This window comes from Necator americanus, chromosome III (genome assembly GCF_031761385.1).
Source record: "Necator americanus strain Aroian chromosome III, whole genome shotgun sequence".
NCBI lineage: Eukaryota > Metazoa > Nematoda > Chromadorea > Rhabditida > Ancylostomatidae > Necator > Necator americanus.
Window position 1 is genome coordinate 8,258,227 of NC_087373.1, and position 23,281 is coordinate 8,281,507.

Sequence of the window (23,281 nt, forward strand, 5' to 3'; positions counted from 1 at the left end):
TAGTGTGCATGACGCAAAAGGTAAATGGTTGCAGCCGTTTCATAGCCGTAACCACTTGGCGCTTTGCTCTTCACCTTTATTATTACTCCGTGTGCCTATTTCCTTCTTCTTTCGCCTCAAGTTTGTAGCATGCCGTTCTCAGAAAGTGGAAACGCGCATGCAAATGGCTGCTTAAATAGTAGCAAGATGTTTATGTGATCTGACGTGGAACGTTATCTTTATCAGTAGGATAATGTCTTTCACGTCATTTAATGTTAAACATCAACTATTGGGAGAAATCAGGAGGAATACCCATACTTCGAGTAATGCTTTCAAATTGTATCTATATTATTCTGGCATCGAAGGAGTGTTTGTAGCTGATCGTCGAATATTCTCCAAATGTAGAATTGACGCGTTTAGAAGGAAAACTCTGTAATCTTTCGCCTTAATTTATAATATAAAGAAGAGAAGGAAAGCGTTGTTAAAAAAACACAAATCTAATTTTCCAGAAAACACCACTACTATTAACTTTCATTGGTCAGTCAAGGGGAGCGAAGCTAAAACCACCGAAAGTCTGAAGTCCGGCTTTAGCCGGACTTTTATACTGGTATATAATAACGGACTTATTCTGTCACGTGTGTGTGTCAGTCACGAAATTCAAAAAGGGGGGTGCGACGGGTCCACCGGCGTCGAGTTGGTGCCTCGACGCTAGAAAGCTATAAAATGGGGTGCGACGGGTCCACCGGCGCCAGATACCTATAGAAGGGGTAGCGACGGGTCCACCGGCGTTGGATTGGTGTGCCGGCGCCAGAAAGCTATAAAATGGGGTGTGGCGGATCCACCAGCGTCGGATAACTATAAAAGGACGTGCGACGGGTCCACGGGCGTCGAGTTGGTGCGCCGACGCCAATTAGCTATAAAATGCGCTGAGGCGGGTCCCACGGTGTCGAGTTGGTGTAGAAGTATCGCGCAGTAACTTCGTGCGCATGTCGCAAAATGTAAACGCGACTTTGCAAATTTTCCACATCCACTTTCCACTTTCCCATTGGTTTTCTCCTCAACTCATCCGTTCTTCAGAAAGTGGAAACTTGAATGCTAACTGCTGCTTATATAGTAGCCAACTGTTTACATGATTTGATGTGGAACGCTATCTTTATCAGTACGATGATGTCATTCACTTCATTTCATGTGAACCATCATTCTGTGATAACCGTTGAGAGAAACAAGGTGGAAACCTATACTTTGAGTAATGATTCCAAGTTGTGTCTATATTACATTGGTATCGAAAGAGTGCTTAAAGGTGAAGAATGAATGATCTCCAATTGTAGAACTGACCCGTTTACAGAAAAATCTATGAATCTTTAGCCTAAACTTGCTTTAAGAAAAAGAAGAAAACGTTGTTAGAAAATCACAATTCTAATTGCAGAGAAAATGCCACTACTGTTAATTTTCATTGATTAATGGAGGGGATCGAAGCCACGGAACCACAGAAAGTCTGAAGTCTGGCTTTAGCCGGACGTTCAGACTGGTATCTAATATCTAACTTTCCTGAGTTTGGGTTTTTTTCGGTCTTTTCGTTTAGGATTTTTCACATTTCGTCGTTACTGAATCATCTTTGTGCCGCAATCGGGAACATGGGACTGTTCCCTGCTCATTCTACTCTTTTTTCTGTTTTTTTACTCTGTTTTTTCTATGTGTTTTTTTTTTGTACTCACCCTTGCACCATCCTTTTTCCTCCTTGAACGTAATAAATAAATGAAAAAACAAATAAATTCAAATTGTTTTCTTGTTGCTGAAGTAATTGCTTGAAAAATCTGGAAGAGTGACGGACGATTGTATGAAACATACCAAGCACATATATTTAGGGACAAGAAATTATAATTATATAGAAGGAAGGGTTTTAAAAAAATTAAGTCTCAAAGTCAACAGAACTAAAAATCAGTAAAATTACCTGCCTTTGAAATTATTTGCATTTTTTTGTTAAAACGTTGATGAATGTTGACATAAAAACGATTATATTATCCTACACCCGAGAGAAAACATGCAGAAATTGAATGTGTTCCCGTTGAGAAACGAAAAATAACAATTATTCCTTTCAATTATACAGGCATAGATAAAGATGTGCTAACGTTTTTCAGCTTGCCGGTCAGCTACACTGAGTTGAACATGTCTGCTTAACAAAACACATTACAGTATAAATCTTTGGAAATTTGATATTATTTTTTGTGAAACCCTGGTAAAGCTCTGCTGTAATTATTCAAGTGCGAATTTTACTAATTTGGGTTTTAGGGAACTTCATTGAAGAAAATAATTTTGGAGAATTTCTCTAAAGAAATAGAGCAGTCAAGCAATCAAGCTCTGCCTCTTTCATATTTCACCGTGAATGCTATTCGTGTTCAGTAGCTTGGGACCCAAGGTCCTTGTCGGAAACCTGTTGTGTTTTTTAAATTGTAGTAATTTATCAAAATAAACATGTAGAAATTTGACGAAACGTCGTATCCAGCATTTTCAAATATTATAACAGAACTTCAGACTTCTGGAAGAAGAAAATATTGTTTACTTTCTGGATTGATTTCTGAGCACTGTTTCTGATTGGTGATATTATTATCTAATGAATAAAAAAAGCAGCATGCCCATCGCACATTCGCACGTCAATAATCTTCTTCCATCCGCTGACGACCCTGATCCCAACCCCTTTCCTAGTGGCTATAATATGGTGCGAGTGGTTATGTGCAAATGGTTTATCCTAATAACGATACTATACGGCAATGCAAAAATACACGACATTAACGGCGGAAGAATATAGGGGCCTTTCACAGGCTTAGTGGTTGTCGTATTCGGCGATAGATGGATAGTGTTTGCGGTTCGGGCCCAGGGACAGCCAGCCAGGGTAGATGGTAGAATGCGAGCATGCGGTTGTGGTGCGGCAATCGATCGAGAAAGCGCGAACACGAACACGAAATCACGACACCACAATAGAGGCGAAAGAGGAACTGGAGCCCCGAGTGCTCGGAGCCAACCCTTATTAACTGCGGCGGTGTGGGACCGCTACCGTAATACATTGCCATTGGCAATGTTTCCCGCGCGCAGCGTGAGAAAAGGTGCCGGCTGACCGGGAAAGTCGTGCCGGGCACGACATTCACTAGAAACGCGAAATGAATTCGCTGTTGGTGGACGATTGTGAAGTTCGCCAGACTGTATGTCAAAGCACCGTTGTTCAGGAGCTCATCTTCCTACAGAAACCTTCCGGAAACAACGTTCATCACATTTCGCATCGCTGTCAATAGAAGCAAAACCATTATTGTCAGGATCGTTGACGTTACCAACCGTTACCGCTGACGTTCAGAATCGTATGTATTTCTTCGTCCATGAACCACCTTTAGCAGTCCATAGCCTGTCCGGCCTCCAACCAGAACATTCAAAAGCATCACCCCACTAATCTACGATTCTTTTTCCAAACATTTCGAAAACAACCATTACATTGATGGGCTGAGATTCATAAAGGCGAAGCGATTCCATTTTCTGAATATTTGATTCGTTCTATTTTTATTTCAGTAGAAATCTCAAAGTCTTTATTTGTTATTCATATCACCTTCTTCTGATCGATTGTTAATTTATCGAAAATGACGTGGAATGCTTTCAAGCGATGCACATGCTGTAAATTAGCTGCAAATGCGATCAACACAATAGATTCGTAAATAAAACATTGCCAGAACAGAAAAATCCGGAACGAAAGACTAAGTATGTCCTCCTTGTATTTTTTTCAACGGCTAAGAATTATGCTGCATTTGCAGTGACCGACCGATAAGAGAAGGTTTAGGGACCACTATTCCTATATTTTGAATGTTCCTATATGATCCTACATGAATGTTCCTATATGAGTATGTTAAGAGCTTTTTTCCCTCTTCTCTAACAAATATAGAATTGGAAAAAGGAAAAAAATTGCGCCATCCCTGTTTTTTTGGCTTTTTTTTCGGCTTGAAATATGTTGTATGTATTTTTCAATGAGTGGCGATAACAAGAGGTTTATGCACCGCCATTCTAAAAAAATTATATCAATCCTTTTTTCTGAACTAATAATTTTACCACTAAAAATTTCATCCTCTTCTCCTCTGAAAAGGGTAAAATTATTTTAAAAAAATAAATACGTAACAGATTTGCAATTTGTAATAGATTTTTTTGGAACTGCAGATTTTTAGCGCTAATTGACCGAAATGACTACATTTGAGAATAATTCAATAGTGTTGCTTATCTTAGTTTATATTCAATATACCATAGAAACTAATCCTATTATCAGGTTATGGATTGGACAATATGGTCGAAGTTTTTACATAATTCATATCAGCTTGAAAGCTTTTAATAGCTAAGAGCACCATATAGTATATAAATCATTGCAAAACATTCATCACATTCCACTGTACATGTCTCCCCTCTCGACTGCATCCTTTTTAATTTGCTTGCTGCTCTTTTAAATTTATTTTCTTATAATAGCTTTTAAAGACGTCTCAATATTTTTAACGTGTCTTTAACTTAAAGGCATCATCTAACGAATCTGAGGTTTCAAGTGGGTTGCACCTATACGGGGTCGTGGATTATGGTGAGTAGGGTGATTCCTAATTGCATTTCTTCCTAATTGCCGAAAAAAACGGTCCGAAAGATGCGGCTTCGAGCATTCCGGGGTTCTATTTTCTACAACGAGTTCGATTGTAGCGTGCCAGCCTTGTGCACGCGTCGTATCTTCCGAACCGTTTCCGGGCTTCTGGACGGAATCACCCTCCTCCTCTCCATTATCTATGACCTCGTATAGGTTTAACCCACCTGGAACCCGCACCACCCCAGATTCGTGGGGTGATGCCTTTGCCTCGACGGTGCAATCCTATTGCCTAAGCCTCTAGTATGCGGGTGTAGCGCGGTCGGTAAGAAATCCGCTGCACGATCGACCGATAGTTCAAAACCGTTCTAACGTCAAGCAAGCCATTGGCCCATCCAGGGCCGTACCAAATTGGTACCAAAACCAAACCAAAACATACTAAATTGGAACCAGACTCATCTCGTAGGACAAAACACTGACTTCACACATTGGCCAGCTACTTTCAGTCACTGTATAGGCCAGTTACACGTTAGTAAACCTCAGACCATTCTGAATTGAAGTGAACTTGGGGGCGCATCCCTACTGGATTGCTCAAAGCCAGCCTCTTTATCCTTTAAGGAAATAGTATCCTTGAGGGAATGGTGCATGCTCCAAATCCTTATTTCAAAACCTTCAACTTTCAATAGGCAAAAGTCGATTATTTCATTTTCGAATCCTGTAACTCGAATAACGAACAGCTCCATTGACAGAACGGGTAGTTCTCGCCAGCAACTTGAGGCGGTGCATATTTCAGGTCTTGAAATTGTGATCATTGTGTTATTCCGTGAGATCATGTGTTTTCAAAATTGCCTGGACCAAAAGATAAGACTACTTCTTTTCACAGACAGAGGAAGAGAGGATAGTTTTTTAAAGAGAAGGCAATGCCAAATGTAGAAGAAATAAGAAATGAAAGGTCAAATGTAGAAGAAATATAGTAAAAGTACAAAAAAAAACTATACAGCTGATGAAAGGTCAAAAACCAATGAGATCCCAGACGTGAGGAAAGAAGAGAGCACGTTTTAGTTCCGTGTAAGGTTCTTTGTTTATATTGATCGTTCATGTTTCCGTAAAAAATTCATTGATCCTGTTCCGAAGATTCACTTATTATACCACTAAATAATGTTTTTTTTCTATTGGATGGATTTCATGAACAATTTTCTAATTAGCTGAAAAGGAGTGGCATGGTTTTGAAGGAGAACTGTTGTAGGTTGAATTGAAATTGGAAGTGGAAATTCTCCATGAGGTTTCTATTGTGCATTTTATTTTCTGCATTTCTAATAACTACACTGAAATCTGCAATCGCCAAAGATGTCTACGGTAAGGAATTTTCGTTGATGACTTCGCTACAGTAACTGACGAACCACAATCCACTTCTTAAATTCAGATCCGACGACATGCGGTCTACCTGGACCTGGCTTCAAGCCTAATAAATTGAAAGCGTAAGTCACGAAAACGATTTTAAAAGCAGGAAAAGGAGAGATTTTTAATGTTGACAATACATGTAGATAGGATTTAGGACATAAATTGTAAATCACACGGGAAATGAGGAATGACTTCTACTGTTACAATGGGGCTCAGTTCACCTGACGAGGCGACTCTTTACATCCATAAGGTTGACTACTTCTACTCTTTCCTCTAAGACAAAACAAAGTGGAGTTATGAAGTTTTTCCGAATGAAATTACGAGATGAGTATTTATATCGATGCGAATGAGGACATCTACCTTACTTCTCTTATTTCTTCACTAGTATGAGTTTAAAGAGTTATCTCTTTAGGGAATGATAAGGACTTTCTTCAGTGGAAATGTAGTTGGTGTTTTGCATTTCCCTGCTTTTCTTTGCTTTCAAATTTTACCTATTAATGGAGAATGGGGAATCCGGGATAGAAAATGTCCTCCGGACGATGTCTTTAAAGCTACTTTAGACTATTCCTTCCTATTTCCCACGTACGACTGTCCTTGAATGTTAAATACGTAGCCCTCTTTTATTGATTTGCTTGAGCAGTGGCCAAGATTTGTATTGACATTTATCAGCAGCTAATCTTTCGCTGCTTTCGCCTTCGCCAGAACCTGGAAAAATTAAAGCAATTAGTGATTTGTTCTTTCAAGCACCTCATCACCTACAGAAAGCATCCAAGCGGTAGGCAAACTCAAACCGCAACGCACTGTCTTGTGCTTACCTCATTAGCTAGACTTGGTAACGGAACATACCACCACGTACCTCAACTACGAGTCACAAGGATTTTGTAAGGACCTGACTGAAGGGTTTCTTTACAGGGACGTAACGGAAGGGTTTTTCATAAGAACCTGACCGTGCCCTTGTGACTCATAGTTGTGGCACGTGGTGGTCTGTTCCGTTACCAAGTCTAGCTAATGAGGTAAGCACCAGCCAATGTGTTGCTGTTTGAGTTTACCTGCCGTTTGAATGCTTTCTATAAGGTGATTGGTCGCTTGAGAAAATAAATCACTAATGGCTTTGATTTTTTCCATGCTCTGACGAAGGCGATAACGCCGAAACGTCAGCTGTCAAAAAAAATCCTCATATTTTCCCCAAAACTTTTGGGTGATCTTCAATTGGTCCAGCCTTCATATTCATACCAATATTAGGAAATCAAAGGAAGTTCATTTTAGAAAAGCAAGAAACAAGAGAGACATTGATAACTACTATTCGGCGGACTATAATCCTACTGCTGGTGATGAGACCGAGGAGGACGAGAACGATCCGATGCGAACAAAAGTTTCCAACAGTTTTCATACCATTAGTTTTAAAATTTAGCGCGGAAATTTGTGAGCAGCAGTGAATCACTACCAACCAGGCGTACGCGTGTCTAATATTATTTTTTTTAAAAGGGCAATAAGTATTAGGCTTATGCATAAGTCACCCGTTAATCTTCAAATGATAGAGCATAAAACTAAAACTAAAAAAAAGCATATGCATAGGCATGAAACTTATGCATCAACCTAACCGGTAAAAAAGGACAACGATGAGCGTAAATTGGTGTCCAATAGGAATAACAACACACCACAAAGAAATTATGAAGTTCTACAAACGTAAACTATAAGCACTACTTTTTCCATGCGTTATCGATCGGTTATCGACTTAAACTGAAAGTCATGAAATGTTCAGGAAATACAGACATCAGTCGAGTCTTTTTCTTTCCCTTGGAAATACGGTAAAAACTCAACTATTTTTCGTAGCTGTTTTTCATAGATGCGGAAGATTTAATTCACTTGAAAATTAAAGCGCTCACAGTGTGAAGTTGAAATGAGCACGTAACACTGGCGAAAAATAAAAATAACATAGAAATGTTGTGAAAATGAAAATAATATAATATAAAGAATGTGATAAATATATCCGTTCCAGATAATGGGAGGTGAGAGAGCTGTGAAAGATGAACTGCCGTGGGCTGCTGCGGTTAAGAAGACTCTTAAGAAGAAAAGTAAGCTTGAACCAGCTGCTAATTTCGAATGTTTCCAAATGTGATTTCCATATGGTGCACGAATGCGTGTGAAGTGTGGTGGGACGCTTATATCAAGCCGGCACATAATCACAGCTGCTCATTGTTTCATGGAGGACCTGAATGGCACTGTAAGGCAAGTTGCTAAGGATGATCACAAAAATCTCCACTTACTAAGCTTGATTTTGTTTTGTTCTTATATTTGAACGAAGGTTGTTTGACAGTCATCTTTTTTCTTTGGAACTTTTTTTAAATAGATCTGGATTTGTAGCGTTGATAATATGATTCCTGAGGGAGATGTTCGGAATAGGGCCTCGGTTGTGATCGGTGGTACTTGTCAGAAAGTCGACAAAAAATACAACTGTGCTGAAGAAGATGTTGTTTCCGTGTTCCAAATTAAGAGGTAAGCTTAAAGTAAGGAGAGTACTACTGGATTTAAAATACGGTATGAAAAAGTCTCCGACGGTTACTGCATACATATTGTTGTGTTCGCGGCGAATAGCCAGAAAAAGTGCTTGATAATGAGGATGAATAATGTTATCTATCCTCCTTTTCCTGACTATTTACATTCAGAAATTTAGCGCAAATTGTTGAGTGCCTTAAGGAACCCCGAGAAGTTTGATATTTTAAAATTGCTTTCAAGAAATTTTGTTTGGGTTGCTAGTTTCTTTTGAGTTGAAATCAGGCATCGTGGGCTGATATTTATCTGAGCAGTAGTAAAAATAGCAAAGAAAAATATCCAGGAGTATAATGAGTCCTAGAGGCAGCAGATTACTTAACGGATAGACAATTTGAACCCACGAATTGAGGATATGAAACCTGGTAAAGTGGACTAAAGGTGAAGTGTAGAGACCCATTGAAGCAACAACTATTTTTCTGGATTCCCTCCGAGTAAGGGATTTCATCATAAAAGAAGGAGGAATAAAGTTGTTTGATGTTAATCAATCCGTTATAAATGCTCGAAGTCCTGATCACGCTGATTTTTTTCGTGAAACAAATTTGAGCAAAGAGTTTCCCTCTGAGTAACGTGAACTAACGGCCTTAGTGCTCCTGATGCCTTTATTTCTGCATTTGTTTGATGGGAGCGTTTTGAGTTTCAGCGGGAAAATTTGTAAATTGTGTCCAGAAATTCAGAAGTGGTGGAAAGAAATTAGCTTGAAGTTTTCTTCACCTCAAATCATATGAAATTTCATCACGTAATCCTCATTAAACTCACTTGACTCAGTTCCAATATTTTAATGGATCACAAGGTGATTTGTCTGCTAAACTTCATATGTTAAAAGTCTTAAATTCAGATAAGATACCTTGAGTCACTTTGACCTTTTTTTTGGAATGAATTCATTTTTCTTTTAGAGATTTGTTCTAGAAGGATGAGCTATTAAATATGAATTTGAAAGAAAATTTACTACTATAACATTGCAACGTAGTAATAATGTATCATCTGTAATAACAGTAATATGATATACTACTTAATAGTAAAATAATTAATTTTTTACAAATATGACAAAAACCGACCATCAGTTACATTTTACCTATTCCTACAAGTTTTTGAAAGTTTTTTTCAAAAAGAAAGATTTTTGTAAGGATGGTGGTGCATATTAGTTCATTTTCAATAAAAAAAAAGAATGTCCAGTATAATTCTAACTTTTCAAGTATTCGTAATGATCCCATTGAGTTCTTGGGAATTTTTTTTTTCAGTTTCGGAGACAAATCAGTAGAAATTCTACTGATCACGGGAATTGCTCTGCTTCAGAAAAAATGCTCCCTTCGAACACACTAACAGTTTTTTGTTTCTTGTAATAAATGCTCCATGCGGATTTAAGCGGAACTGATCCTTAAAAGAGTTGATGCACATAATATAAAATTTAAAAGAAACAAATCCCAAAACTTTTGAGAAACATTTCAAAATTTTGAACTAGACACCTTTTTCCCCACTTAAATGTAAAAAGAATGTAAGATTTAAAAACAAGAAACTTCTGTTTTTTCAGAGCATCTTATAGAAGTTTTTTCGAATATGGAAGTGAGTTTACACATGACTTCGCGATTCTTGAGCTAACTGCTGACGTTCCTAAACATATCCATCATATTTGTCTTCCTCACATGAACAAGAAGATCGATATAAGTGATTCATCGTTGAGAATGAGCTCATTTGGATGGGGCAGCGACCGTGAGTTTGTCCTACTTGTACGGTTTTTTTCCGCATGTATTATGCTTATACATATATTTTAAGCAAAAAAAAATCTCAGTTCGGTGCCGTTCCTCCAGAAAGTGATGTTAGGTAAAATTTTGTGATTGATGGAGGCAGCATACCAGAAATTGACGGTGTTGGGATCTTTTCTCGGCGCAAAAATGGCAGTAGAGGGCGGCTTATCACGGGATCATGCACAATTTCGAGAAGTAAACAAAAAAAAGGATAAATCGTTTTAACGTTTGGGTGAGAGAACTGAGCATAGCACTATACTCGTAGTTGTGAACTATGTGCACTCGTGCAACTGTCTTTTCCCTTTTAGATCAGAACACAGTCATGGTATGCTGCCTTTAGACATTAACAATTTTGAGTTGTTTCGAGTTCTTATTGGTTTAAGGTGTGAAAATGACTGAAAAGGAATGCAAAAAATTCTACCCCAAAAAGTTGGATGACACATTCTGCACCTTTGAACATCCCGACCGAAACGTTTGCCGTGTGGGTGTTTGCGCCTTTTTTTACAGATTTTTTTGAATTAAACTTTATAGATTTTTCCAAATTAAGTTGTGCTTGGAAAAGTAGAGCAATATAGTTAGTCGTTGTTCGTTCGGAAATAGGGTTTTTGAAAAGAATCACTCGATGGATTTTCTTTATCTAATGAAAAATAAAGTTATAGTCGAATCAAAACGACGTGGACGACGGTGCAGTTGCGTAAGCGGGAGCGCTCAAAGCGGTGCGGTTGAGCGTAGCGGTTAGGATTTAGTGGGGATCCTTTCTGGCACTCATCGTTGTAGTTTACGATGGTTGCACTCGATCCCAACCGTTAGCCCAACCGCACCGATTCGAGCGCAGTCGCCTACGCAACTGCAGCGAGCATCATCTCGTTTTGATCTGACCATAGCAGAACAGGAATAGGTAAGGAGTGGGATCGTAAATGATCGCGTGGAATGAACAGTTAGCATAAAAGTAATGGAAATGTTCAAGAAGTCCTACATAAAATCCTGAAAAGCTATTAGTTTTTGTCGATTTAATTGTTGCCGCTAAAGAACCATTTCTTACATCTATTAGATTGCGGTCATTCTAATAAGGTCGCCTAAAAAAGTGTATTTGTTTGTAGCTCGCATTAATGGGACATCTTACATCTAAAAAAGAAGATAAGTTTATTTATTTATTTATTTATTTTACTTGAAAACACATATAGGTGTGCCAGAAAACAGAAACAAGAGACAGCAGAGCTCTCTAGAATTTCAACAAAGTTTTAATTTTATACAGAAACGTTGGCCCTTCATTGCACATTGCATGATGGGTTTCTCACTTTCTGCTACAGAAAGCAAGAAATCCTAGAAATATTGTGTCCAAACCAAACATCACTTCGACAGTTAGATTTTTTTCGTAGAAAAGAGAAGGAAATTGAACTATGTAATACTTTTCCTTGCGGTAAGATCAGGCATTTCTCCACTTACCGTAAGTGAAAGGTTCTATTACGAGATTTCTTCCCCAGATCCATGACCAGAATGAATCGATATTAGGTGAGTCTTCTAGGGCTGAATAGCTATGCTCAGTCTTCAATTTTAGGGCGATAGTGGTAGTGGAATTACAGCAAATATAGGCGGCAGAACATATCTTGCTGGAGTAGTGTCTGGTGGAAATCAATGCGATGATTTGCTAAGCGGCAGTGAAAAACCAGAAGCTCAGGTACCTGATATAGCAGATATTCTTATAAAAATTTAACTAATGTAAAAAGGATGACTTTTTCTGTATTGTATGTAGATTAATCTCTTCTCGGGATGCTCCTCTTTTTTCGACTTCAAACCAGAATATCTTCGAGTTTTTCTGAATACTTGTCTACCGTTTGAAAAAATACTTAGGAATGGGAGCTACAAGGAACGAAGTCATTATTTTTTCTAAATCCAACCAGAAGATAAGCCTGGTTGTTTGTTTTTAGAGTTTGACATTTTTCTGACCTGGTAGAAGTGAAAGACTCGGGTGCCTTAGAAAGGTTTTCCGTCATCGACCGCTGAAGCAGAGTGTATCCACCCGCGGCTACATTCCGCGCTTGTGAAAATTCCCTGGAAAAATCCCCCATGTTTGATTTATGAAAAACAAAAAAAAATAATCATTGAACAACACATCTTATGTACTTCTGCAGTAGTTATACTATCCTATAATTTAATTATATTCGAAGCCGCTTAGTTTCATTTTTTGTGCATATTGTGCTGCTGACATTGTTCTAAAGCAGGAACCTTCTACATCGTGTACTACGTTTCTGTGCAGAACGAAATTTGTTAGGTTCGACTTTTAATCTGGCAAACGTTTTGGCGTCCTCGTTTTCTTCGGAGCATTAGAGGCGGTAAAATTGTGGTGTGAGTTGAACATCGTTAGTTAGAGTTGTGCCTCTAATATGCATAAAAATAAAATAGGTAAGTAGATAATAATGGATAAAATAGCACACGATTTTAATCTACAATGCGACGATACGAAAAAAAAGTCGAATGTTGTGCTTTTTGAGAAGTGTCCTTTTGATATGAGGAGACGGTGGTAGTGCATTCCAAGCTTTTTCATCTTTCATTAATGTTTAGATTTTAAACATTTGAATAATCGTCAGTGGTTCTAAAGGGAGAAAAATATCGATTGTGTTTGCAAAGTTTCTAATCTTTGCACATCGTTTCATCAGAATCAACTGAAAAAATCCATTATCTGTGAGCACTCAACCATTTTAACAGAATCGAAAGCTCCGATCACATTTTTATTTTCTTTTGACTAATTCATTGTTGTTTAAGGTCAGCACGGACGTTACTAAGTATGCTGCTCTAATCGATACTGCTTGGCTTGGAACGAAAAAATCCAAGTGATATGAAAACGTTCTTCTCATAAAGTAGCTTTGTCTTCAAAGGTTTCTTACTATTAGATCTGTGGGCTGATATTTTTCAATCGAAAGAAAATAGGCGTTTTATAGTGTGTGTGCAGTGTGTCGCTGTCTACAAGCCGAATTCTCTTGAATATTTTTCATGCAATAAATAATTTCGCTCGATTAAAGTACGGCATAATGATTTTTGTGTTCTGTTCCCTATGAGAAAATGAGTACATTTCTAATAACCTTGAATAATTTGCATGATTGGGAAGAGGTTATTCTCACACTGCGAGGTTAGCAATACAGGGCGATCCACTCGCTCAAAGACGCACCGCTCTCTCGATTTTTCAAAGTCCGTCACACTTGATGTGGATCACCCATATACTCGCTAAGCAAAATTCCATCAATCAAAGTGATTTATTGGACACAAAAGGGTAAGAAACCACAACGGAAGTGTTTTCGAGCCAAAAAAGGCTTTTTTATCCTCAAAGAATTACGTGAGAACAAATCCAGTCGTCAATAAAGTGGTGGAAGAGCTCGTCTCTCTGATCTTTGACCTCTTATGCTGCATGGACAGCGTGGCATTCCCATCCCTTGGGAGCAGGGTCAAGCGTGTGTTGAGAATTTCTCAACAAGGGGTCGTAAGAGGGGTGTTCTTTCGGGGGGGGGGGGGGGGGGGGGGGGGTCCTAAGAGGGGGTCGGAAAATTAAGAAAAAATTTAAGTAGAGGTTGGAAAATCAGAAAAAAATGGAAGGAGCAAAGAGAAAAGGAAGACGGGGTTGTGGTTTTCAAACAAACACATATTAAAGTGTACAAAATGAAGTGTAATTTAGGTATGCGACATTCAGCAGAAAAACAGGAGTGAAAACTGCTTCTTTTCAGACGTAGTGCTGAAACTTGAAGGATGATGAGCAGTGAATGGCATGTTTTTATCGCATGTCAGAAGATATTCACAACTGAAACGTATTCTAAAGCTTTTTTTCAGGTCCCGATATCTGCGACTAAAAAATGGAAGAATTGTCTCAAAGAAGAAAATACGTCAATGATGCATATTCAGTACTTGAGTTCTGTTTAATATAAAAATAAATGATATAGAATAAATAAATTTTTTTAATATTCGAATAAACGATTGAAGAAGACTCGCTGTTGCAGTTGAGGAAGACTATTGTAGCATAAAAAGTTAGGAGAAAAAGAGGGTACACAAACCAAAAAATGATTTCTAAAAATTTATTCTTCATAATTCTGGTAATAAAACTACTGATTTTTGCTTCTACAACTTTTTGAGCCAATCTTGAAGATGGACGATTAGCATTTTTTGCTGCTCTAACTGATGCTTGATGACGTCGGAGTCGCTTCGGTGGCACAAACCAAAACAATTGAAATCTTGAATAAATTTGATGCATAATAAATAAAGTGATAATGTTGTGATGTGATAAAATAAGAAACCAAATATTTTAAATGCAATTAACTACCTGAAAGTTTTTGTTCTTTCAAAAATCGACTTTTTGTTAAACCCATCAAGTCCAAGCACTACAAAATTACAGTTCTACAAAACAAAATTACAAAATTACAGTCTGCACAACAAAATTGTGTGTTACTAATTTATATGAAAGAAATGAAACTAACCAGAGGTGACTTCGTTTTGAGTACCATAAAAGGCAATCTTCATAGCTTGCACAGTGCTTTGGCCCTCTTCGTCACAGCCAATTCAATATCAGAAGCTAACAGAAGTGTAAGAGCACTAAGTGAAAGTAGAAAGATAGCTGCAATGAAAAGCAAGTACGGTGGCTCGAATTGGTAAGTGTAGTGCAGACTTATTTATGCGTGATTACAAAGACTTCGATAAGGACATCTGTTAATTGGCCTTTACACGCTCTGTTGAAATAGGGCTGGTGCTGGTAATTTATCAAGGTTGGATCGAGGCATCTCAACGAGATGCCGCGCTGTTTTCATTGAGGCGGTCAGGAATCAATCCCTGCCAACATGTTTTTTTTTGCACTTGGCGTAAAAGAATTTAAAGAGCACATTTCTATTCCTACAGTGAAGAACTTCTTACCTTCAGTCGAAAAAGCAATTCTGATGCTGCTACTGAGCGAAAAAAAGACATCTACAGGCGTAATTAGGGTTAAAATTAGTACAAAGTGGGCTCCACGAGTTTCTGAATATCTACGCTCAAAGTGAATTTTATGCAATAACGCTGGCTGCGATCTGTAGAGAGAGATTTCTCCTATATTTCTACAAAGTTTGGTGCCTCTAGTTTGTTTTGAAACCTGTGGAACATTGTATTTTTTTTTAATAGTTTGGGAAACAACACTTAAGAAAATTTTTAAGGTTTTTCCTTGATGCTCTATCCAAATATGGAGTCGAATTTTTCAACGGCGCTACCGTATCCTCGCAACGGGGAAAAAAGCGAAATCTCGGATTTTCGGCAACGCGTCAAAATCTGTGTGACTTCAAACAAATTTCCATAACTCAGCTCATAGTCTATAAAAACGAGTTCGGTTTGAAGTATGTTGTAGAGGAAAACTTTTGCTATCTTTTTGCAGGTAGTTTTCATCTTTAAAAAAGCTAATTGAGAAGAATTTGAGAAAAATGCCAAATTTCTCAACTTTTTCTCAACTAGGTTTCAAAAAAAACGAGAGGGTCCCTGCAAAAGATTTTCTGACCATTTTGTAGCGCAAATCCTCCTCTACACAGCGCAACTAGCGTTATCTTTTTATGTCTCTTCGTTAGTGAGTTATTCATGTTTATTTCAAGGTAACAAAATCCGACCTGTCCTGCAGTAATTTCCAATTAAGACCTGGTTTTAATCGCTAAAATAACCTCTATATAACACTTGTATGTTACCAACAGTGCTCTAAACACAATTTCAAGAAATTGCCGGTGAAATTTTCTCCTCAGTGACATTTTTTTCGGTTTTGCAAACATCTAGATTCCGGCGGGGAACTCTCATCCGTTCATTTCCATTGTCGATGAGTAAAATTGTTTATTAATAGTTGGAAATAGTGTGAAAATTGTTTTAAAAGGTGTTCTCCTTCTTTTCCAGCTGTTTTTTCGTTTTGCAAAAATAATGGTTACGGCGGGGATCGAACTTTTGTTTATTGTTTAAAGCTTTTATTTTTCTTGATCTTCTTCCATCTGGCACACGTCACGCGGCATCTTGAACATATAATTAATTTCTAGTTATTATTTATTCCATTAATATCGCTGCATTACAATATGTATTTTGTTTTACTTGTAGCAATACTATTTTTTAAAATAATTTATTATTTGTTTATTACATCGTATTATTTTAATTTATTTATTAGGCGCTTATTTGTTTTTTAAATTTTTTTATTATACCCAAATTTTGATTGCGTTGTGGGCAGCTATACTGGTAGGAACGAGATGAGGGGGTCGTTTTTGGGAGGGTCTGCGAGGGGGGGTCGTTTTTAGGACGGATTTTTCCCAACTATACGTTTGATTCTGCTTGGGAGGGTGAAGCTATAGAAGAAACCGGATAACTGGAAGTTCGGCTACTTTTGGTCTTGAATATATCATAATGGAAACACTTACGCCCAATTCGAAATGGTACCCCAACGGATGCCGCGTGAAAACGTTAACATCTTGCTTTGCCGTGTTGTCCTGTGTTTAGTCATGGATTTAGTAGAGCGGGCAGGAGAACACTTCATTTTCTGCTAGTTACATGAAGAGCTGGTCAATTTCCGGGAAAGCGCAAAAAGCATAATCCCGTTACCATAATACTGAAAGCGTTCATCGAAGATGACCGGACCACAATGTCGATGGTCTTCCTGTCATTCATCTCAAATTGCGTCCATTCTGATGGCTTATGGCTTATGCCTTCTTTTCAATGGCTGTAACAATTGTATAAGCCAAAGGGTCTCATATCTATCTTACCTATTTTCGATTGTCATATCTGTACGCTTAGAAAAATCAAGGTGAAATATGAGTGGATTATTTTTTGAGATGTAATCAATTTGTCAGTTTCCTCCTATATATTTCACCATTTTACACTTCTTGCGTAGCACAAAAGAAGCTATTTTTCGCATAGTCTATGGTGGATCTCCTTCGCTATTAAATTAATATCATTCCATATCTATTGGTCATGTGAATATCTTAAGTCCTCCACTTTTATCACGTTGATTCATAAATAACTTCCGCCCAGGTACATGTACCTATTATTATTGTAACGCATACAATTGGTAACTCTAACAAAGAATTTTTGCTATCCTTACGTAGGCAGAACTTCGATTTGTCTTTAGAAAGCGGTGTAGTGTTGAGTACGTTACGTTTAATTTTTCTTGGTCACTTCGAAGACAGAGAATCAAAAAATAAACTTTCGCAAAATGATGCTTTTGGGCATTTAAAAGAGGTAATAGCGTTGCGGCCACAGCTCAAAAAAAAGCAGTCTGCATGGTAAAGGAGTGATGACCGATCAGGCGGCTAGAATTTGGCTTGTCAAATTCTGTTCCGAAATTTGAACTTGATAAACGAACCAAGGGGAAGGAGAGAGAGAGGTGGAGTAGTGAAGGTGGAGACGCCCTCCATATTTTGACGTTTAGTCTTAGATTTTTTTAGTTTTAAGTCGTTATTGATGCAAAATCCGCGTCAAACTACGAGAGAGTAAGAAGAGATGCTCAAAAGGTTAGGAGCGTGTGAAAAGGATCTCGGCAGAATTATACGATGCTAATGCTAATCATACGCTGCATCGCTGCACCATCATAATTCACTCTTTACTAAATTGTTTTGGAGAGTTAGACACATTAACTTCAATTTTGTCACGTGAAGAAATCTCAATTTTATAATCGTACCAGAAGCAAGAGAAATCCTTACGTGAAATATGAGATAGGGATGTATCTGATAGATTCAAATTGCGTGCACAAAATTTTTGTTAAAATGGAACATTCCAGCTTTCAAAAGTAACGGTAATGAGAATTATCGTTGTGCTGTAACTTCAAAGCTGTTTTGTAGCCTAATTTATTTCTTTCTTAATTTATTTCTTCTATATCTATGACTTCTTGGAACATACACGAAGAAAAAGAGTTCAAATTTAGTAAGATCTCTAGACTTTCTGAAGGTAATATAGAGACAAACTCACTCCTTTTTTTATTAGAACACCATACAAAATCCCATGCACTTCTATTTAACACTATTATTCTTTGATTTATTCGCAAATTTCCACACTTCTTCGCATATTTCCTTGTGACAGCGCTGCTTTCTGCGTCTCTGTGGCTAGAGGAACATCCTGGACGGTTGTCTGCGTCTTCATGAACGACTGGAGCGTGACATCTTGGAGGTATGTTCGCGTATCCGTTGGCATATCCACTGGGCACGTCATGTCCTAAAGGCATTCGCGGAGAATCCGCCGGGACCATCTTTACCGTTCCCCCAAAAGGTCACAATCACAATAAATCATCATCAAGGTTAATGTCCATGAGAAACAAAAGGGAACTTATTTGTGACTCAACCTAATACGATGTTCTTCGTATCATGCTCATACGTGTATTTGTATGCGATAGATACGATATCCCAAACAAAACATCATTGTTTCTTTGGAATAGCAGGTTTTTAAATTTCTGACAAGTTTCAGCTCACAGTATGCTATCCATACTAGCTATACTTCATTCGGTTAAGGGAACGGCGCAGAAGCTGACTCTTCGTATGGATTTGTATGGTGTAGTAGAAAAATGGACAATTATATCTTATGCATGTTCTCCTTGCTCTACACTTCATTGTCACACGGATTCTTCCCTGTTTACGACCTTTGCATTTCTTGCAGGGGAAATGAACATAGCAGAATTAACTGGAGAAGAAAGGTTGAAAACTTCGAACAGTCCTTCATTTTACCTGCATGCAAAATTTTTTTGAGATATGAAAAAAAGAATTGGCAATAAAAGGATTGTTTTTGATGAGCATACGTAGATATTACAGGATTGTCTATGAGAATTAATTTGCTCATCTCGTTCAAAAAATCGTATAATCAAATCATTCGTTATTATTTCATTAAACATTATCATATAAATATGTAATATAACAATACAAAATAAGTGTCATATTGAAATATCATTGAACCAGTATGAGCGTCCGGCTAAAGCTGGACTTCAGACTTTCACTGAACTTTCACTGATCAACGAAAATTAATATTAGTGCCGTTTTCTGTGAAATTGGACTCGTGTATCTCCTACAATATTTCTTCCCTTTTTATATTATAACTAAAGGCGAAAGGTTTCATAGTCTTCTTTCTAAAAGCGACAGTTCTACATATGGAAAACATTCGAACTTCGGCTTCAAACACTCCTTATCAATATATTACAGACAAAACTTAAAAGTATCACTCGAAATATGGATTTTCTTCCTGTTTTCCCCAAACACTTCTGGTGTCGGTGCATCAATTCGACGTTATTGGACCCGCTTCTAAAGGTGTCTGGCGCCAGTGGAACCATCACACCCCCTTCAATAGGTATCTGGCGCCGGTGGACCCGTCGTACTCCCCTCCTCCCACCACACGCGGTCATCTCTGGTACATCTCAAGAAGGAAATGAATTGTTGAAGGTATATTTTTGAAGATATCCACTTACGTACAGGTAACTTATTAAACTGTCAACCATATACAACTAAAATAACTTACAAAAATAAATAGGAATAGTTGGTAATAACGGTAATAGTGTTTATAGTGATAGAAATGGAACATTTTCAAGGTAGCATGACCATTCTTTTTCGTAGGACGATCCAAAAAACAACATTTCTTCAAGTCGCCAAGAAGAAAATCTTCTCAGGCTCAGTTTCTCCGTCGACTCAGCGGCTGATGCCTACACGATAGTTAACCATTTTTTGACTGGGTGAATAAACGATAGTATCCGTGACTAAACGATCAAGTTCCTTCTTCTTCATGACTTCTTCATGACTCACTGACCGGCTCGTAAACCCTGATGCGTAATGAAATCGCTATCTTTGCAATGTGCTTACTCCAAGAATCACTCGTTGAATGTCTACGCTTAGCATCCGAACCATGTCCCCGATCCTTAGGGAGTAATAGTTCTAGAGGATTAGACTGGACGCAAGCGAACTTCTCATTGCAGATGCATGAGCACCGCAGAGAGAGATTAAGCAGAGCAGCGAGTTGATTCAGAAGAGGGAAAATTTTGGAATACCCCTGTTTCAACCAGTTTAACTGTAACAACCTTGTTTTTTCCCCTAACAAAATTTAAAATAAATTAAACCGAAAGAATTACTTTATAATGATATAATTGAATTTAAAGAATTTCTAAACGCTACTTTCTAAAGAAGTATCGCTCAGGTACTTCAATTATTTTGACCTGTAATGTAACTTTTCATTACTATCACATGCCATTCTCTTCTTCCATTCTTCCATAGCCATCTGATATATTTTTATTTGATTATATAAATTTTTGTTATCATTAATTGTATTGTTGTAATTTATTGTACTTATTTTTACCTATAAAAGATCATAAGAAAAAAACCATACTATCCGCCTTTTGCATTATTAATAAGGATCTGACAAGTACTATATTCTCTAAAGCTTTACACTTAAATTTTTGGTCTGACATAGTTGCTATTTACTTGTTACTCCTACCTTATCAAGTCTAAAATAGCAGTTCTTTCATCTCCATCTCTCATCTCCATCTCACATCGGTTGAGCGCGGTGAGCCAGTATACCTGCTTGGGGAACTGCCGGTGCTGTAGCTGTAACTTGCATGGAGAGGACATTTTGCTGGATGATGTGAATGGATGCCACTGATATGTATGAACTACCTGCACTTTGATAACTCCACAAGTAGTATAAATATATCTAATAAAATGATGGAGGTTAGAGTGTCTGGCGTTAATCAATCCATTGTGATGCGCCCACACGTTCACTTCAATTCAGAATCGGGGATGAAGGGCTTGATGAGCACTAGGGCGTATTCGAACCTACGATCGATCGTGCAGACAGCGGAGCCTCTAACCGCTACACTACACCAACCCCAAATATACCTAATATGTCGTAGCAGTAGTAAATTAATAATAGTACATTTATAATAATACACCCAATATCTAATACCTAACTTTCCTGAGTTTTGGTTTTTTGGTTTTTTGTTTAGGATTTTCCACATTTCGTCGTTACTGAATCATCTTTTTGCCGCAATCGGGAACACGGGACTGTTCCCTGCTCATTCTACTCTTTTTGCTGCTTTTTTACTCTGTTTTTTCTATGTGTTTTTTTTGTACTCATCCTTGCACCATCCTTTTTCCTCCTTGAACGTAATAAATAAATGAAAAAACAAATAAATTCAAATTATTGTCTTGTTGCTGAAGTAATTGCTTGAAAATGTGTAATTTTGGAAGATTGACGGACGATTGTGTGAAACATACCAAGCACATACGTTTATGGACAAGAAATTATAATTATATAGAAGGAAGGATTTTAAAGAAATTACGTCTTAAAGTCAACAGAACAAAAAATCAGTAACACTACCTGCCTTTGAAATTATTTGCATTTTTTTGTTAAAACGTTGATGTTGACATAAAAACGATTATATTATCCTACATCCGAAAGAAAACATGCAGGAATTGAATGTGTTCCCGTTGAGAAACGAAAAATAACAATTATTTCTTTTAATTATACAGGCATAGATAAAGATGTGCTAACGTTTTTCAGCTTGCCGGTCAGCTACACTAAGTTGAACATGTTTGCTTAACAAAACACATTACAGTATAAATCTTTGGAAATTTGATATTATTTTTTGTGAAACCCTGGTAAAGCTCTGCTGTAATTATTCAAGTGCGAATTTTACTAATTTGGGTTTTAGGGAACTTCATTGAAGAAAATAATTTTGGAGAATTTCTCTAAAGAAATAGAGCAGTCAAGCAATCAACCTCTGAATCCTTCATGTTTTATCGTGAATGCTATTCGTGTTCAGCAGCTTGGGACCCGAGGTCCTTGTCCTAAACTTCTCGTGTTTTTTAAATTGTAGTAATTTATCAAAGTAAACAAGTAGGAATTTGGCGAAACGTTGTAGCCAGCATTTTCAAATATTATAACAGAGCTTTAGATTTCTGGAAGCTGAAAATATTGCTTATTTTCTGCATAGATTTCTGAGCACTGTTTGTGCTTGGTGATATTATTATCTAATGAATGGAAAAAGCAGCATGCCCATCGCACATTCGCGCGTCAATAATCGTCTTCCATCAGCTGACGTCTTCTAATTTGCATATCATCGTATGTGGATTGTTCGAAGACGATGCATTAGGCTTCGGCTATGGCTGCTGCCGTCGTTTAGAACGCTCGTTTATCAGGATATTTCGTAAATTATGCATATTGGTTAAGCGTAAGGAGACTTATCGCCACAAATCAGCGGCAAATCTTGAATACAATTAGAACAGAGCCGTTTATTTTAGTTTTCGCATTTAAGTAGTGTAAGTTATTCTTGATTTTTTCTCTTGCATTCGCATAGAATATTATCTAGGAGGAAAAAAATCACTATCTGCAATAGTAATATACTTGAAAAAAAATATCACTGTCTTTCTTCTAAACCATCTACTACTATCTACGGAATGGATTGATTAGATTGACTAAGAAGTGGAGAAACTGTCCGTCTTTTTAATTTTTAAACTTTTTCCTTATTCATATAGGTTCTACTTTAGTTATGAAACGTAGTGTTTTTTTAGGGTTGATTCTCCTATGCCCAGTATTTTGTTCATTTAATTTGCCAACATAATTGACATTCTAAATGTACATTTAGAAAGTAACCAAATCTTGTGTAAAGTAGGTGAGAAATCGCTGAGGAGGAAGAATTTGTAATGTTTAATAACTTTCTTTTTTCATACTGTAAATTCAAATATTCACAGGACCGTGTACAACAAATACAGAAAATCAGTCAACACACTCTATAAAAATAAAATTTCTTCCATCCTTTTCACATAAAACATGAAATTTTGTTTTAACATAATAACATTTAACATTTTAACATTAAAAAATGTCTGATATCCCTGTGATATAACTTGAGATTTTTTAAGGCTGATTTTTCTGATAAAACTACTGCGGTAAATTTTTGCATATCTTCGAATTGTAATGTAAGACGACTTTACATTCGTATAGCATCGGTAATAATAAGAATAAGAGTTTATTTTTTATAACTACTTTCAATAAATCTCCCTGGGAAGAGACACTTTTAGGCAGT

General features: G+C 37.4%; 1 protein-coding gene across 2 annotated transcripts; it reads left to right on the forward strand.

The window, feature by feature from the left end:
• Nucleotides 1-3,178: 3,178 nt before the first annotated feature.
• RB195_008951 (uncharacterized protein) lies at nucleotides 3,179-13,101 on the forward strand (the record flags this gene model as incomplete). 2 transcript variants are annotated; one of them, XM_064195713.1, is made up of 9 exons in its annotated part: nucleotides 3,179-3,329; nucleotides 5,994-6,048; nucleotides 7,238-7,343; nucleotides 7,971-8,086; nucleotides 8,336-8,467; nucleotides 10,053-10,231; nucleotides 10,650-10,747; nucleotides 11,825-11,944; nucleotides 13,030-13,101. In XM_064195713.1, the coding sequence occupies 9 exons, from the start codon at nucleotides 3,179-3,181 to the stop codon at nucleotides 13,099-13,101; spliced, it is 1,029 nt and encodes a 342-aa protein (XP_064046858.1). The 2 variants fall into 2 exon arrangements, with proteins under 2 accessions (XP_064046858.1, XP_064046859.1); XM_064195714.1 differs by lacking the exons at nucleotides 3,179-3,329; nucleotides 5,994-6,048; nucleotides 7,238-7,343 and adding an exon at nucleotides 8,144-8,200 and having other exon boundaries at nucleotides 7,974-8,086.
• Between the last annotated feature and the right edge of the window lie 10,180 nt (nucleotides 13,102-23,281).